At 47.2% G+C, this 18,846-nt stretch overlaps 1 protein-coding gene across 3 annotated transcripts in view; it reads right to left on the bottom strand.

Moving 5' to 3' along the window:
- BCAR3 (BCAR3 adaptor protein, NSP family member) overlaps positions 1–18,846 on the bottom strand; it is a 218,956-nt gene that overhangs the window by 107,668 nt on the left and 92,442 nt on the right. For 2 of the 3 annotated variants that reach the window (XM_043876123.1, XM_043876124.1), the window contains exon 2: positions 8,393–8,720. In XM_043876123.1, coding sequence (XP_043732058.1) covers positions 8,393–8,709 — 317 coding nt within the window. In that variant the 5' untranslated portion in view covers positions 8,710–8,720. Of the gene's footprint in view, positions 1–8,392; positions 8,721–16,776; positions 17,002–18,846 lie in introns of those variants that run through there. The other variant, XM_043876122.1, reaches the window with a different exon arrangement.

Raw genomic sequence — 18,846 nt, 5'->3', positions numbered from 1 at the left:
AGACTCCTAACTTTATAACTTTAGCCCAGACCTCTCTCCGTAGCTCCAGGCTCACAACACCAACTGGTTGGTTAACACCTCCAGTAGACACGCATACATCTCAGACTCAGCACACATAAAACAGAAGTCTTGATTCTTTGCAATCGAACCATCACCTCCTCCTCCCAGGAAAAAGCAGCCCGATCACCAAATAAAGCCCTGCTCCTCTCCACTCTTCCCCGCTTCCCCACCCAGCTCCCCGAGTCATGCTTGACTGTCCCACTCCCTCATCTCTCTCTATCTAACCCTCAGTAATTCCGGTAGATTCTACCTACAAAATAGATCTTGAATCCACCCACTTTCATCTCCTCTACTACCCTCCCAGGAGAAGGGGATGACAGAGGATGAGATGGTTGGATGGCATCACCAACACAACGGACATGGGTTTGGGTGGACTCTGGGAGCTGGAGATGGACAGGGAGGCCTGGTATGCTGCGGTTCATGGGGTCACAAAGAGTCGGACACGACTGAGTGACTGAACTGAACTACCCTCCCAGAACAGACCTCCTCTGTTCCTGAACTTCTGCAACCGCCTCCTGCCCTCCTTCCAACTCCTATTCCGCCTTCAATCACTTCTCCACTGAGTCTTCTACTAACTGAGCCAGATCATGTTATTCCCTTGCTTAAAACTCTTTAAAGGCTTCCCTTCGAACTTCGGAGAAAATCTAAACTCCTGAGTGAGGTCTAGACCGGAACTAACAGAAATATAATGTGAAAAACATGTAATGTAAACTTTCCTAGTAGTCCATTGAAAAGAAAGAGGTGAACTCAATAATGTTTTAACTCTATATTTCAAAAATATTATCATTTTAATACATTGTAATATAAAATATTAATGAAGTAGTTTACATTGTTTTTTTATATTAAATCTTCAAATGTTCCCTCCTGGAGAGAGGCCTTCTCTCTCCCCAGTTCAAGGAACTCAGGGCTGTCTGATATGACCTTCCTTGTACCTCCTCATTCAGCTTAGTGCCCTAAACTGGGCACTCCCCAAGGCAAGGCCCACATCTATAATTTATTATCCACTGGGGACCTGGTACCCAGCACAATGTGCGTGCTGAGTTACTGTCGTGTTCGACTCTCTGTGGCCCCATGGACTGAAGCCTGCCAGGCTTCTCTGTCCATGGGATTCTCCAGGCAAGAATACTGGAGTGGGTTGCTGTTTCCTGCTCCAGGGGATCTTCCCGACCCAGGGATCAAACCCACGTCTCTTGTGTTGTCAGTCGGATCTTTCACCACTGAGCCACCTGGGAAGAACCCAGCACAATACCTGACACTAAATAAACTCAATAAATACTCAGCAAAGAAGAAACAGTGAAGACACTGACATTAAGCACAAGGACAAGGGCTTGGGCCAGTTCACCAGGGACAGACTCTATCTCAGTGCCATGGTGTGCTGACTTTCCGTGCGCCATGGGGTTGTCAGACCTGTAAGCTTGAATGGTGGCCAAGATGCACTGCTGCAGGGCCGCTTAGAGCAGACCCAGATAGAGGGATTCCGGCCAGACTGTCAACACATGGGAAACTTTCTCCCACGGAAACCTGCAGGCATTGAACGTGATCTCAGGTTACATACGAGGATTAGTAGCCTCCAAGTGCTGGCCTTTGGCCTTCCAGGAGGAAGGAAGGGCAGAAACCAACATCTAAGCCCCTGTTCCATGTCAGGTCCTGGGCTAGGTGCCTTCATGTGGGGTTGTATTTGACCCCCAAGCCACCCTTTGAGGACATGGAGGTCAGAAAGATGAAGTAACTTACACAAGGTCACAGAGCCACCCAGTCTGTTTGCTGGAATCAACCCCAAGGTCACTAGCTGCTTTCTTTGGTATCCATGGGTACATCAACATCCCAGCAATATGACCAGTGGCCTTCAGGGTCAGGCGTCACCCAGCAGAGTTGGCAGAAGAACAAACCGCTATGATCAGGTGGAAGTGAGAGCAAGGACATGACCTGTTCCAGCCAGACTCCCAGAGGCAGCAGCAGGCTTACGAGTGAAAGTCAGAGCAGTGCCATTCAGTGGAAGCTGCAGGCTTAGTGACAGCAAATCTTCACAGCACACCTCAGAGGCATTATGCTCACCCTCGGTTTATAGTTTCGAACCTGTCCTAGTTCACACACCTAGTAGTGGATGAACTGAGACCTCCTGGATTACATGACTTGCGTTCTCTCTGTCCACCCCTGACTATGTTTGCAAGTGATTCTGGAACCACAGACATAAAGGCTGGGTCAACATGGAAGGTTTCTCAGACTTCTCTAATTTGTAAATAACAGCACAATCCAAAAACAGGAACACCCTCAGTGCCTGTGCCTGGGGCCTTGGAGGAGAGAAAGCTTGAAATTCTGCAGGCAATCCTGCAGCTAGTCTCTTAGAGACAGACTGGGTGGTGACAGCAGTAACAAGGCTGGGAACAGCAGGGTGGCCGCGGAGGTGGCGGAGGGCTTATCACTCCTGTGGCCCCAGTCCAGTCTCCAGAAGGGATCTCCTAATCAACAAGAGCAACTTCCCCAGCTCCTACCTCCTGGCCTGGCTGGGATGGCTCCCCAGTCCACATGTGATAAGAATACGAGTCATCTGTAACTGCAGAGCATCTTCTGTCTACAGTGTGCTTCAACCTATCCTGAGGGGTGTGACAAACTCATAGCTTCTGACTCACAGAAGACTGACAAACCTGACTTTTGCTCCAATAACATGCAGGAGGCCTGAATAAACAGGAATTTAAAGCAGGTTTGTGGGGGGCTGTGGGAGGAAAGATGTTGAACAGCTCCACTTAACAAGGATGGCTTTGTGTAAGTCTGATCATTTTCTTGGTTGTGGTTTGCAATCAGTTAAAAAAAAAAAAAAAGTACTTCAGTTTTCCCTCAGAACAGCTGAGAATGCACAGATCCCAGCCTTTAGGTTGAAACCATCCCTGCGGGTAGAAGATTTAGGACTACTGTCAGGCAGCTGGTGGGCCTGCAGGCATTCCCCATTCTCTGGGCTCCCCCAACCCTGGGTTGGTACCAGATGCCCAGCAGGGGCTGAGCTCACCTCTGACCCAGCTGCTCCTGGCCTCAGCACATCAGGGGCCACCAGGGCCAGGACATGCACCATTGCTTGGAATTTGCTAACCCATCTGCAACAGCTGCACTTAAACACCAAGGGGCATTTCAAACTGTTCATAAAACTTAACTTCAAAATTTAAAAATAAAAATTCAGTGCATGGGTTACTACTTTCTGGAGACATTCTTGGCTGTTAAGCCATTGCTACTCTGCTAACTCAATAAATGTACCATCTACTAAAAAGAATTTATTCATATTAAATAGCCTTTTATCAAATTTAAGCCCAACTTTTTCTCTGTGCCCAAAGAGCTTCCAATTGATAGACAGCAGACATGCCCATGTATAAAGCATGCAGATGCTTGCGTGTGGACCTTCACGTAGTAGATCCTTCTGATTAACGTTGTGCTAAAGACTACTCTATTGCATGTCTGGGGGAGCATAAATCAATAGTTCTAGAACTTGGTGGCTGTGGAAACAACTTTTCAGATGAGAGCACCGACACAGTGCAGAATTAGTGTTTGGAGAAGGGTCTTCTGCCCAGAGCCTGTGTCTTAACACTTCAGCTTCAAATTTGAAGAGCTGACACTATGACACAGAAGGTTACTTAACTGCCTGGGAAAGGATACGGGATTTTAAGTTGGAATAATTCTGCAAACTTTCTGGCCCCCATCAGTTAAAACACTTGTGACTAGTCAGTCAGCTCCACTCATGCAGATTAATGAAACACGGCATTGTCCAGCCACATGCTCCCACAGCACAGGGGGTAGAAGGAATTACGCTCTCAGCAGCTGTTCCCAGGAATGTGCGCCTCCACGTACCCATGGGCAGGGAGAGGACCAACAGTGGACTCCAAGCGCTGACCCTTCACCTATCCCGGCAATGCTGACCTCTCATAACAGGAACCAGTCTCCTCTCAGCCCAAGGAAGGTCCCAGATTGAAATAAAAATTCATCCTTGAAGACAGATGAACCCAAGGGACACCAGCCAAACAACACTAATGTCAAGAGGAAATCCCATCTGCAGACTGCTCAGAGAAGCCTTGCTCAGCCTGTAGAACAAAGGCTCCTTCTGTGACACCAGGCAGCAGGTTTAAGAGCGTTGGGCTCCTCACTTTGGCTACTTTTCAAACCACAAGTATATCCAAGGGCAGCCAAGATAACAACAGAGCCAAGAGATATGGGTCTCGGAACAAGGAGACCAGTTCCCCTTCCAGGCCCGCCTTCTGCCTGCTCTTGGCGGCCAAGGCTCTGGCCTCCTCAAGGCGGGTGTCTGAGACGCTGCAGTCAGACCCTGGGGACTGAAGTGTTCATGCGAGAAGATAACTCAGAGGATGCCCACTGCAGAGCCAGCCTTCTTGCAAGGCTACAGAGCACAGTGTTTGGGGAAGGCACTATGATAGTTTCTGAGTCCTAATCCTAGCTCAGTCACACATGAGGGTCTAATCTTAGGTGCCTCAACCATTCAATCCCTGAACCACTGAGCTGTATTGATGACAAACTGATGCTGCTGCTAACGATGAAATTTGCTGTCACATAGGGTTATGATGTTCAAACAAGATAACTTATGAACAGGAAGATATTTTATAACTATAAAATGTAAGGGATAATAATTCATGTGACTATGACACATGTTTATATGACAGCTTATTAATGCAAATTGTTAGGTCAAAAGGAAGACCTCCTCTGCTTTGCCTGGGGCCTTCCACAGGGTTGATATTTACTTAATATTCAATCATAAAGGTGACTTTTTAGTGATTAACAAAGTAAACAAATTTGTTGGAAAAACAGTGAACTTGCAACTTAGAATATTTCACAAGACAAGGAGGTGCTGTCTGGAGCACTTCCCTCTGAGTATAGGCGGGCCCACATGAGGAGTTGTGGGGGGTCACTCCCCAAGATGGCTCCACCATCGTCATGCCAACCTCAAGTGTGATGGAATGGAAGGCTTGCAGGCTTGACATCTGGGCAAGTTGAACTTCAGCTACTCTTAGCTGAAGTTAACCCCTGAATTCACTCTGAAAAGAAATAAGGCCAGAAGAGTTTATCTGAAACAAGGCAAAAAAAAAAAAAAAAAGAGAAAGAAACCAATAATCTTGTTAAAAGTAGACCTAACTAGTCTTAGGTCCCTAGAGTCAGGGATTCAGAACTCTAAAACACACACGGCTCCCAGCTTCCAGTGGTGAGTGAACCAGCAGGGTGGTGGGTCTCACAGCTCTGCCGGGCTGTCAGAGCTGAGTTAGGAATAGAAATGCTGTTTCTCTCTTGAGGTAATTCTGTCCAGCACCTTAGTCACACTTTCCACTCTAAAGGCTCAGGTTCTCATTCAAATAGCCTGTGCCCAGCTTTTCACTTTCACAAAATGTTACTTGTTGACACTCTGACTTGTTCCAAAAAGTAACTGAGGCAGCTCATAATCTTATTAGGAATACTTAAAAGGATTTAGGGAGGAAAAAAAAAAAAGAATATAAGGTGCTTTGAAGTCCTCAAAACTGAGAACAACTCAGGATATTTTTAAGATGTGTCAGGTAAACAAAATACATTAACAATAAGGCTGGGGAGTGGGGGAAGAGGACTTTAGATCCTTTGACACTCAGCATAATTTTGAAGGATGTGCATTACTTCCTGTGCTGACCTTTAACAATAAGGTATTTTAAGTTAAGAAAAAAACACGTGGATTTAGATGAACATAATTCTGAATCAGAAACAAACCTAAACCAGCAGTACTTGCTAAGTCTTCCACAGCCTGGACTTTAAACTCATGACTTGTGTCCACCTCCGATAAGATCTGAGATCTGATCTATGTCCACGTTAGTCTTCCCGTTAAAAAGCTTTGAACTGCTGGCAGGCTGACAGCCTGGGCCTCAGGAGTTTATTGAGAACCTCCTCAAGCTACAAAGGGTGACTCCATTACTACTCCCGGCCCCTGGGAGATCCCCCTGGTAAGAGCAGACACCTAGCCTGGACTTTGTGAACCATCTCCATGTGGTAGCCCATGGATATCTAGCTCAGTATAGAGTTTAACTTAATAAATAAAAAGTGGCCACAGGAAGCCAGGTAATAGCGGTTCTGACTCCAGCCTGGGCTTAATTCTGGCTAGCTGGAAGTTATTCTCCTTTGCTGCCTCACAGCCTCCTTAAGACAGGGCAGTGACGGCTCTGCGTCTGCATCGCCGTGCATCAGGTGCCCATGATGTGATATCAACATTACCGTGCACAGGTGTGAGCTTCCATGCGCACCTGTCATCAGCAGACCACCCACCTAGACTCTGCAGAGCAGAACCATCTGAAGCCCAGAACACCCTGGGAAACTGTGGGGTCTGATGTCAGAAACACTGCAGACTCTCCAGTGCTTTCTCCAGAAACTATCTGGGCTTCCACTTATCTTCTCCTGTAATGCTGCAATTATACAACTCATTCTGAACTCTTGCCTGTCTAGTCCTTTCCCAACATGTGTAATATTTGTCTCTCAACATGCCACACTCCAGCCACAGGTCACCCTAGCTTGTTTTCGGTTTTTCAAACATGTTCCCACCCCCGGTTCCTTGCACTTGTTCTTCCTATGCCTGGACAGCCTTCCACTGACTCCTCTCCTCAGAGACTCTATAAAAAAAATATAACCCCAATAAATCTCCAGTATATTACTATTTCCCCTATATCACTGACTATAATCTGCCATTGTCTTGTTTATTTACTTGTATTTATTATCTGGATCCTTCACTACAATGTTTGCTCTGGGAGGACACCATTTCTCATGTTCCACTGCTATCGTGTCAGGGCACATATTTCCCCACCCTGTAAGAGGGCAATGATTTGATAGCTAAGATGTCGACTATGTCAGACCATCCCTTTAGTTAAGATACTCAAATGATATGGGCAGAATTTTACTGGTGAAGCAATAGTGCTTACAAAATCAACATATTCTAACTAACACAGGTGTTCAATATACAGGTATTGAACAAATAAATGAGCTAGGACCAAAGCAGTTTTCTTTGCTACAGGGCTGGACAGAGAGAGAGATGTCAGGAGATACAGCAGAAGAAACCATCCCCCTGCTTACCAACAGCACTGGCTGCTGGTCTTATTCAACAGAAAATGAGGTGCAGCGGTCCTAAACCAGCTCCACCAGCAGGGTCACAACTAGGCCCATTTCAGACCCAAAGAAAAAGCCTTTACGACCATGAGGCTTATTTACCCAGGTCCCTGGTGGACAGAAGAAGAAATCAATTCCTGTTCTAAGGTATTCTGAAGCTGACTTGATGATGGATCCAAAACCAAACACAATTTTATTTCAGCTTGTTGACAACTAAACACAGGTATCCCCACTTTCTGAAAGTGCGCTTGACACCACTTTGCTTTTACAAAACCACCTACATTAGTACTTGATTTCACTAACAGAAGTCTAAAGAGGAATTTTGCTTTTGTGGAAAAAGGTGAAATACGAAAAGAGCGTTCAGCGTCTGTTTCCAGGAAACTGTTGCACAGGCAGTGCACACGCAGAGCAGCAAGAGTAGCACCACCAAGTTCCCTCCAGAACTACACGCAGCATCTCAGCATCAAGTCACCCTGGCCCTGAGCTGTCCACGAGCATCTGTGCTTTATCTCCATTTGTTTTTGCATCCATTAGTTTTATGCATCCATTAGTATGATATGTCCTAGGGTAACTACTGCTTCACACCATCTCAGCTTATGGAAGTTTTCATAGGCATGCTCTGGATAATGGGGACACCTACACAATTATAGACATCCTAACTATAGAAATCCTGGCATCTCTATAGAAATGGATGGATGCAGTTCATAATCTGATGCAAAAAAAAAAAAAAAAAAAGCCGTGGTTCCTTCTGAGGGATTTAATGATACAGGAAGCTGACCTTAAAATACTCATAATATCCTCCAAATTGGATGATGTTAAGAAACGGTTCTTTTTTTACATGTTACAGTTTTTTATGCTGTGGCTATATGTTTTTTTTTTTTTTTTTTTTGGCTATATGTTTTTTAAAATAAGAGTCCTTGTCTTTGAAAGACATATACCAAAATATTCACAGATAAAACGAAGTCTGAGATTTGCTTCAAAATAGTAACAGAGCACAATAAAGCTTTGCCTGAAAACAATAATAATACCAGAGGAAGGAAAGTGGGTGGGGTACAGACAAAGCAGCCAACCACGAGTTGATAACTGTTGAAGCTGGGTGATGGGTCCATGGGAGTTAACTAAACTATCTGTTCTACTTTGTGCATGTTTGATATTTTTCCTAAAAACAAATTTTTTTTTTAAGCCCTTTAAAACAAATCATTTTCATTTGTGAAATTAAAGAAGCTACCTGAAGGTGAAGGCTTCGCCTTTCCAGTCTTGCAGGTGCTGCTCCTGGATGACGTCCTGGTTCAGAGGTGAGTGCTGCCGTGGGGATCTGGAATGGGGGAGGGTCCCCACATGACTGAAGTTATCACAGGACCTGATGGGAGGAGGGCCTTTCTTCTTCCGGGGAAGGGTGCCATGTATAGACACGTCTTGATAGGCATCTGCACGACGCTCAACGAGAGGGGACTTGCCGCTCAGAAGGTCCATGGATGAGGCGAGGGGGAACTGGTGATTCACTGGCATGTTTCTGGGAAGACTTGCAAACTTTCCTGCAGCCATGATCCTCAAGTCTAAGGGGGGAAGAAGAGAGTGAAGCCATAAATCTAAGAAAACTATGAGAATTGACTTCCTCGTAACAAAAGAAAATGCTCACAAAGTGTTAAAGGATAAACATCACTTGTGAAATTTACTGTGATGGGAAGTTGACTTATCCCCTTTTTCATCCTATAGAGGAATTCTCCTGGTCTGGCAGCAGGTCCACCAATGTGTGTGTGTGTTAGTCACTCAGTCGTGTCCAACTCTTTGCGATCCTGTGGACTGTAGCCCACCAGGCTCTTCTGTCCATGGAATTCTCCAGGCAAGAATACTGAAGTGGGTTGCCATCCCCTTCTCCAGAGGATCTTCCTGACCCAGGAACTGGACCTGGGTCTCCCACATTGCAGGCCAATTCTTTACTGACTGAGTCACAATGGAATAGGGCAAATACATTTCAGAGCCTTTAGAGACATACGAGCCAGTTTATTACTTCATATGACTGAAGCTGACGGAAAAGCATGACTAACAAAAAAGAATACTGAGGAAGGATAATGAGCTCATGCATTCCCACCACCCTACAAGCAATAAGAACAGGTGAAAATGGCAGGAGTTCCTTAGCTGCTAGAACACCTTCATCCAACTCCTCAGTTGTGCTACCCAGAGAGACAAGACAGATTGCTTCTGGTGAAGACCTGGTGCTCATAAATAAATCAATGTACGCTAATTAACGAAGACGGTCAGGGTTCAGGAGGTGGGCCACTCTTCCATACATCAGTGGGCTCAGCTGGAGAGGAAAGCCATGGGGTGGGGGCTCCATGTACAACTGTCCCCCCGAGGGGTCAGGGACCCGCCTATCACCAACAGGGTTAAGCAATGTGCATAGGTGCCTGCGGAGTCAAGGAAGAGTGGGAAAGGCAAAAAAGAGAAAAAAAAATGGTCGAGAGCTGCATGGAAAGAAACGAAAAACGCTGTGTGTGAAAGCAGCCTTAGCAGTTGTTCCCAGCCATCACCACTAGCAGAGCATTCACCCTGAGCAGGGTTAGTACCTCTATCCTCTCAATAACTATGGCTTTGATCTAAGCCAAATTAAATGATATTTTAAAGGTCAATATAGGGCTTCCCTGGTGGCTCAGTGGTAAAGAACCCACCTGCCAATGCAGGAGACACGGGTTCAATCCCTGATCCAGGAAGATCCCACATGCCACAGAGCGACTAAGCCTGTGTGCCGCGTCTACTGAGCCTGTGTTCTAGAGTCCGCGCTCCACAACAAGAGAAGCCACCACAATGGAAGCCCAGGCACCACAACTAGGAGAAGCTCCTGTTCACCACAACTAGAGAAAAGCCTGTGCAACAATGAAGACCCAGCGCAGCCAAATAAATAAAATTATAAAGGCAAATAAATAGAGAAGAAGAAACATAAGCTTGAATAAAAATTAGGGCTACTCCCAGGAGACAGAGGGTTACAGAATCTGTATCCCTAGTCACGGTATTAGATGGATCCAGAGATGACAGCTGCACAGCTAAGCCCCACGCCCTGGCCTTCCCCGAGCCTGATGAGGAACACGCCTCTTCACCCTGCAGTCCGTCCTCAAGCCGGGCAATCCCCGTTCCTCACAGACCACCCTCTCCCCTGCAAAGGGAGCGGTGCTGAGTGAAAACCATCACTCTCCAGCACCACTGCAGACAGTGCCACAAAGGACCTGGGGACCTGGGACTTGGCTTGGGGACAATCAAGAGGAAGAGACTCTGGTAGAATAAGAGGTGGAACCAGAGCAGTCAGCAGAGTACGCAGAGGAAACAATTGACAACACACACACACACACACACACACTCAGTCCACTGTTCCCACACGTGACAGAGACAGACACCGAAGTGCTGGGTGGAAGGAGACCCTTCATTTAAGGCATATAACCTGAACCCCGTCCTCAGTTTTCTGCCTCAGAACCTGGTAGTTCTGAAGCCCATCTGCTCCATGCGTAAGTGGGACCACACAGAAGGCCCGGCTCCCTCCCAGCGGGTGCAGACAATGGACTGTCAGTCCCCGTGTGGGCCCCTCCTGGGTCTGGCCAGTACCTGGCACGCTGTCAGCACTTGTTTCATGTTAATCATCATTATTAAAAAAGAAACCAAACTCCTCAGCCCTCTCCTGAACACGGGTGACGTAAGCCGACTAGGATTCCCTCATCCCACCCGTACACACTCACAGTCATGGACTCTCACCTGTCCGAGTTGTCAGCACCTTTCTTCTCCACAGACAGGCTTGGATCAGTCCCAAGAACCTGGTGGGGAGACCCAAAGCCCCACCCCGCATCCCACAGAATCTCTGCGTATGCAAAGGCCCGTAGTGTTGATCGCGTCTATCTCCAGGCTAGGATGACAGACAAGAGTTACACTGGCTCCAGTGTCTCCAGCAGCCTGTTTCCTCTCTGCTTATCCAAGATCTATCTATTTCAAGTCTGAGCCAAAGTGCTTTAGAATGCCCTTCAGCAAGTTATCCACACCTCGGTGTATTCTCGAGGGATGTTAACATCTGCTTTTCCTACTTTCAACTCAACAAACATTTAAGTGCCCACTCCAGATAAGATACTCAGAGAAACAAAGATGCATAAATCTCAATCCCTGACTATGAACTCAAAGAGAATACAGTTGACATTTGAACAACTCAGGGTTAATCTGCATGTAATTTATAGACAGCCCTCTGTATCCACAGTTCCCCCACATCTACAGATTCAACTGACCATGGACTGTAGTATTTACTACCGGAAAATATCTGTGTGTAAGTGCACCTATGCAATTCTACGCGCCACCCCCACCCCCACTCTGGGTGGCTCAGTGGCTAAAGAATCCACCTGCAGTGCAGGAGACTTGGGTTCAGTCCCTGGGTCAGGAAAATACCCTGGAGAAGGAAATGGCAACCCACTCCAGTATTCTTGCCTGGGAAATCCCAAGGACAGTAGGAGACTGGTGGGCTACAGTCCAAAGGGTTGCAAAGAGTCAGACACGACTGAAGGACTAAACAACAACAAAATGACCAATGCAGTTCAAACCTGTGTTGTTCAAGGGTCAACTGTAATATAACTCATTGATGGGACCCTTAAGATGCTTGGGGGAAGAACAATTAATTTTGATAAAAGGGCTTAAGGAGGATCTCAGAGAGGGTATCACTGGAGATGAAGGATTTTGAAAGGCTGGAAACTGTAGGGAAAAGCCTTCTAAGATGATGTGGTAACAGCAGATGCATAAAGGCGGGAAGTACCCACACAAGCTCAGGAACCTAAGTTGTGCAGTGCGGCTGGAGTGAAGCTGAGAAGCAGTTCCTGGAAGAAGCACAGCTTAGGGCCAGATCACAAAGTCTTAAAGGGTGTGTTGAGGTGTTTGAACTTGACTGTCAGTGCTAGGGAAACTCAGGAAGAGATGGATGGAGTCCAGTCTGTGCCAGGGTAGGCAGCTCTGGTGATTCTGGAGGGGAGAGAAGGGCCGTGGGAGAGTCAGGCACCAGCAACGAGCCAGCAAGGAGTGATGAAGGGCTCCGACCTGGGACAGTGGCCACGGGAAGGGAAAGGGAGGGCAGAGCGAGGGGCTAAGAGCTCACGGCCTCTTGTATGGGAGGAAGGAGGCCACAGCCATGGGAGGACAGTGCTTTGCTGTAACACACTCAGTAGCACAAGGGGTGACCCCCTCAGGACGGAGGGTAACAAGTTCACCACTGGGGCTGCTGAGTGTGAGGTACCAGTAGGACAGTTCTGTCTCGCAGTCTAGATACCCGTATGTTCAGTTAGAGGCCAGTACAGAATGTAGATTTTCAAGAGTCATCAACATGAAGGGAGTATTTAAACCAGAGAGTAGATCCCTCAGCTTGTTATTATCAGATGTGATAACAGATGTGAAAGTACCTCTTAAACTGTCAGGAACCATGCAATATTCCATGAATTATATCCCTGGCCTCTCTCACCTGGACTGCTTCAAGCCTATAAGGACCAACGCCAGGGATGAGTTCTAAAAAAGCGGAGGCTCTCAACCTGGATGCACATTAAGAGTCCTCGGAGAAGCTTCAAAAATTCTGACACCCAAGCCGTGAACCAAACCAATGAAGTCACAATCTCGGTGAATAGGACCCTGGCATCAGTCTTATCAAAACCCTTGCAAGTATCATTCAATGTGGAGCCAGGTTTGAGAACCACCAGGTAAGTGAGTTTCTTTGGTACAGAGCAACTGACACTCAGATTACTTTCTGGGTAACAGAAAAGAATGACAAAGAGGAACAGTCAGCCAACAGGAGCATTCACTAATTCTTCTATCCAACACACATCTAATGAGGGCCTGCACTGGGTGGGTGTTGGGGATGGTGTCAAATAGGTGTCCTCACGAGGTTCCTATCCTATGGAGGAAGCAGACAGTAAGTAATGACCTTATGTATTGGTGAGTCCCCAGGCTATGGGGGCATGCAGAGTGGGAACTGGGGTCTAGATGAATCTAGCAGCCAGGAAAGGCTTCCCAGAGGAAGGGGTACTGACCCAAAGGCCATGAAACAGAGTTTAATAATGGGAGGATGAAGATCATCCTAGTTGAAGTTTCCTGTGTTACAGTTAAATTTCTCAGCTGCAGATAAATTGGAAATACACAGGCCAGGCTCTCCTCAACAACCTGTTGCCTCTAACTTGGGACTCTTTCCCAATAAAATATAGCCTCGTCCTGTGACTAGTCACTGGGAAAGACTGGTTCCAGCCTGGGTCCAATGTCAAGCTTGAATCAATCCAATGGTGAGGGAGGTGGGCCCTGGCCAGAGACCCAACTTTATAAAAACAAACAACAACAAACTAAAGTGGGGTGGGGAATGGAAGGGCGAACTACAGGTGGAAGAAACTCATTTGCAGTCTGTAGGTTGCTCTGTTCCTACTTATTTTTATTTTTTCCAGACTCCAGGAACCTGGGGGAAATCCAGAGGTGGAAGTGATGGAATCTAGGTTCAAGGTACGTACTTTCCATTCTGCCAGAGAAGCCACCTACCACAGCTGACCACTAGGCAGAATCTCAGCACGTGATATGTATACGGGATCGCAGAGGATCAAGCTCCTTCCCTTTTCCAGATAAGGAAAATAAATGTTCATTCACTCAATATATATTCTCTGAGGGTTTACAGTGTACTAGAACTGAGGCTATAACAGAATAGATAAGCTCCTCCTCTCATGGAACCTACACTGCAATGGGGAAGTTCAATCAACACAGATAAAAAAACAAATTAGGGAATATCCCAGTCATAAGTGCCCTAAAGAACATGAAAGGGTGGTCTGAGAAGAGCTTTTTGAAGAGGGAACTGTGACATGAGACCTGAAAAGAGAAGGAACCAGTCAAGAGAAGATTGAACTCCCTTCAGTTCCAGGCAGGGGATTCGGCAAATGTGAAGGTCTTGAGATGGGAACACATGGGTTGGAAGAGCATGATGGAGACTAAATTCAAGTCTCCAGTTTCTGGCTCCCAAGTTTTCTCCACTTGGAGATGTTTCTGTCTCGATGTTCCTAGCCATTATGTACTATTTAATTTTTGAAAATCAGACACGGTGTGACTCAGAACATAGGCTTTGAAGTAAGCCACTCACAGGTTCAAATCCCTACTCTGCCACTGACTTACTGTGTGGCCTGGGACAAGTGACAACCTCTCTGACAGTCAGTTTCTCATTTGTAAAAATGGGTTAACAACATCTACTTCATGGAGTTGTTGTGAAAAGTGAATACAATTGTGTATGGAAAGCCCTTGACATACAGCAAGTATTCCAAAAATAGCAGGTCTCCTCTAAGCAGGGCAGAGACCATGTCTGTCTTGCTTGTCAATGCATCCCCATCACAACGAGAGCTCACAAATGAAGTCACTGCTTCTGGGGAAGACTGCAGCCAGGAAGGATGAGGAGGGAGATGTTTAAACAGAGAACAAAGAGGTAACGACACCCAATCAAGTATGACAAGAGCATAGATACACAGGCACATGAAGTGAGCCCACATGCAGTCTTTAAAACAAAAGCCCCGGTGAGACTTTGGCCATCTGACTTCACCTGTGCAGGTAATCAGACACAGCGTCCTGACTTCGTCTAAAGCCCGATCTTGAAATATACACAAAGGTCAAAGACTCTACATCTTGATAGCAAAACATGAGACCCACGTGTACGTTCAAAGAGCTGAAATCTCAGTAGAGATGACAGTGAGCCTGACATTCTCCCAATCTATGTGCTGCCTTCTTGACCCTGGTCAGCAGTTATGCTCTGAAATGCTTGTGAACAACAGGCGTGACTCCTTTCCTTTACAGTCTCAAAGAAACTGATGATCGCAAGCAAGTTGAGGCAGAGATAAGCAGTCTGTTTGGATTTTTCAATCTTACTTCTGAAATGAGATATTTTCAAGTTAAATTCACAGACAGTCATGGGATGTGGGCTTTAAGAGCTTTCCGTTGTATTTTAAACTCTGGAAGTGTAACCCCCTCCGCTGCCCTGTTATGACCACGACAGAGAAGTTACAATCCAGATCTGTAGCTGTGTATCTTCTCTGCAGAGGCAGATAGGAAGAGGAGATGGCAAACCTCACATATAAAGCTGGCTTATCCACTCAGAATAAAGTTCTGCTTGGGTGTAGGAATTAAGAGTATCCCTTTACTTTGAAGTATATTATGAAGTCTAGCCAAATGATTGAAGTATGAATAATTCTTCCATGGATTGAATTTCAAGCAACACAGCACAGGATCTACATGATAAAAGTCTTAAGATTAGCATCCATTCGACAAGCAGTCCTTTCTATATGAATAGGAGATTGAGATCTCCTGTTAGTCATTCTGGAAATGTCAGGCTTCTCAGGGAAAGTTGGAGTCAGGGCGTGAGAGAGCCATTAGTGTGCAAGCTGTTTACAGCTACATTCCATATGTCCCCTTGTACACTCACGTACAACTGCTCGGCCTGTGGCTTCCCCTGTATTAACTGAGCAGCCCCTTCCCACTTGTGACTTTCTGAACCGAGGTCTCCCCTTCCTCCCGGATCTCGATTCACTCCTTGGCAACAAGCAGGGAGATTGTCCGTTCTCAAACTGACCTTCCCTCCGCCAATGTGTCTTCCTTGGAAAGATTTGTGTAGCCGTGGTAGATAAGAGTCAAGGTTTAAAATGCATGGCTGAACGCACGGCTCTACTTTCTATTTCAGCTAATGGCTTCAGGTGAAACATACACGAGGTTAAGAGAACAATCTTTCACCTCCTCACCCTGCTTCAAGCGAGTTAAAACCAAAACCAGAGTTTTCCATCACCCCCACCCAAGCCCAGCCACGACCCTCTGGGTTCCTCCACGAAACACACCGCCTCGACAGCTGCTTCGGAGCCCACTGAACTTCCCACGACTGTCCACACCTGATCAAACTTTTAAGGTGGAGGCAGCCTTAGCAGGTAAGGAAAGACGGGCTGAGACCGGAACCCACTTCGCGGTGCGCCCACCGTTCCTCCTTTCCCTGCCTTCACCTCCCCTTCCCTTCCTTCTCCGACGAAAAGGGAGCCACACAACCAACTATTCATTCTTTTTCAACAAAGGGAGAGAGGGAGGGAGCTGTTGTCAACAGTTACGGGGCGGGCTCCTTCGCTTGCTTTGCAGACTTTCCAAGAGATTAGTGGAGAAACTCGCCTCCTCCAAGCCCAGGGCTTCCAGCGGAGCAGCCCCTACCCCCACCTCCCTGGCCCTCGCATCCCGCGACCCTCACCGGCTTCTGGGGCCGAGAGGGAGGGGACCGGGAGGCGCGGCTGGACGCTCAGGGGGTCGGAGAAGCCAGCACCCGGGAAGATGCAAAGAGCAGAGATGCTCGCTGCGTGTCGCCTCCCGCCGCAGGCCCCGTGTGGGGAATCCTAGCCGGTTCAGAGGCCCCCTACGGGCGCAACCCCATCCCCAGTTCAGCCACTCCGGCCCCCAATCGCCAACTCGGCTGGGGGAGCGGTAGGGGGTCGCTGGCTCTACTTTCCCCATAGCCTAACTTTCGCCAACAAACTTCCCAGTCAGTCCTCCAAGGGAAGGGGGAGGCCGAAGGGCCCCGGGAGAAGCCGCACCTCCGCGGGACACGCGGCGGAGACTCACCTCCAGCGCGGCGCCCGGGTTCTCCCGCTGGGGCTCAGAGGAGCCGCACGGTCGGCCCCGCGCCGCAGCTGTTCCCGGAGCAGGAGCGGCTCATGATCGGTGGAGCGCGCCCACCGGGAAGCCGGCGCGCGTCTCTCTGTGCGCGGGGCGGCTGGGGCTCCGGTTCCCTCCCCGGCCCCCGCCCGGGCCCAGGCAGCAGCCGGCGCGCCTCTGAGCCGGCGACGCGCACTCGGGCCCTCAACTGGTGATTTGCGGCTTCTCGGCCCCACCCCGGCGAGCCTATTCGCGCAGCCTTGCGGAACCCCCCGCGACATTTACATGCGCTAACCTAGCGTAGCCCTCCTCTACCCGGATTTTAGTTTGGCTCTCCTCGTACCTCCTGAGAAGCCAGTCCTCAGGTGTATGTAGATCGACCACCTCGTCACTGTACCCCCAGGGGAGACAACCTCCCCAATCCACCTCTCCCCTCCCCGCGTAATTTAACTACCCGACAGATCTGATTTGCTAGTCTGCAGACACCTGGCTGGCTTTCTGTTTAAAGGGGTTTTGATGGGATAAAGACCCAGGTAACCACAAATGACCAAAGCCCTGGGAACAAGCAAATCAATTACACCCATCTGGACATGGGTGTAATTTACCCTCCCAAGTGGGAAGTGGAAGCTGCACTCTAGTACTAGATGGCTTGGGAGGGTAAAAAATTGGAGCCTAGTGGAGGACTACCAGTTATCAAGACCTGTTATAAAGCTGTAGAAATAGTAATTGGGAGCAAGGATAGACAATCGAATAGAGTCCATAAACAGATCTACATTATAAGGTCACTTGATTCACATAGAAGATGCTGATGTGATGCACTGGGGAAAAAAAGGTGGTCTTTTCAGTAAATGATGCTTGATCAACTGAAAAGCCACATGGAGAAAAAAAGAAGAATCTTGACCTCTACCCTGGTGGTGGTGGTGGTGGTTTAGTCGCTAAGTCGTCTCTGACTCTTGCGATCCCATGGACTAGATCCTGCCAGGCTCCTCTGCCCATGGGATTCTCCAGGCAAGAATGCTGAAGTGGGTTGCCATTTCCTTCTCCTGCCTTATTTTATACCAAAAAAAATCAGTTCCAGACGGATTTTAAATCTAACTGTGAAAGATAAAACAATAAAAGCATCTAAAGTAAATATCAAAACAATTTTTTTCGTGACCTTAAGGTAGGCAAAGACTTCTTAAACACTCACAGTACTAACCATAAGGGGGAAAAAAACCAAAACAAAACCCTGATCATTAGAAAACATTAAAATTAAGAACTCCTGGGCTTCCCCAGTGGCTCAGTGGTAAAGAATACACCTGCTAACGCAGGAGACTCTGGTTGGTTCCCGGACTTCAGAGGATCCCACATGCCAGGGAGGGACCAAGCCCTTGTGCCACAACTTTGAGCCTGTGTTCTAGAGCCTGGGGGCCCCAACTACTAAAGCCCATAAGCCCTAGAGCCCTTGCCCTGAAACAAGAGAAGCCAGTCAGTGAAAAGCCAGCACTGCAGCTGGAGAGTAGCCCCTGCTCGCAGCAATGAGAGAAATCCCATGTAGCAACAAAGACCCAGAGCAACCAAAAATAAATAATTAATTTAAATATTAACAACTCCTGTTTAAGACACCATCAGTGAAAAATCAAGCCACAGAGAAAAGATTATTGCAACATACATATCCAAAAAAGGATTTACATAGGATATATAAAGGACATTCACAGATCAGCAAGAAAAAGGCAGAAAAACCCAACTGAAAATAAGCAGAATATTTCAACAGGCATTTTGCAAGCGGGGATAAACAGTTATTTCTCAAAAAGTCAAAAAACATACTAAAAGGTTCTCAGCTTATCTCAGAAATTCAAGTTGAGGTTGCATTGTGATCTCCCTTCACACCCACCAGAATACCTAAAATTAGAGAACTTTGTATAACATTTTAGAGACCTGTTTGGCATTATTTTCTATGTTAACATAGAGTGTTTGACCTAGCAATTTCTTCCTTAGTTATATACCCAAAAGAAATATATACAATATTCACCAAAAGACATGTTTAAAAATGTTTAT

Source organism: Cervus elaphus, chromosome 20 (assembly GCF_910594005.1).
Source record: "Cervus elaphus chromosome 20, mCerEla1.1, whole genome shotgun sequence".
NCBI lineage: Eukaryota > Metazoa > Chordata > Mammalia > Artiodactyla > Cervidae > Cervus > Cervus elaphus.
Note: the sequence above shows the minus strand (reverse complement) of the source record. Positions and strands in the feature narration are given on the sequence as shown.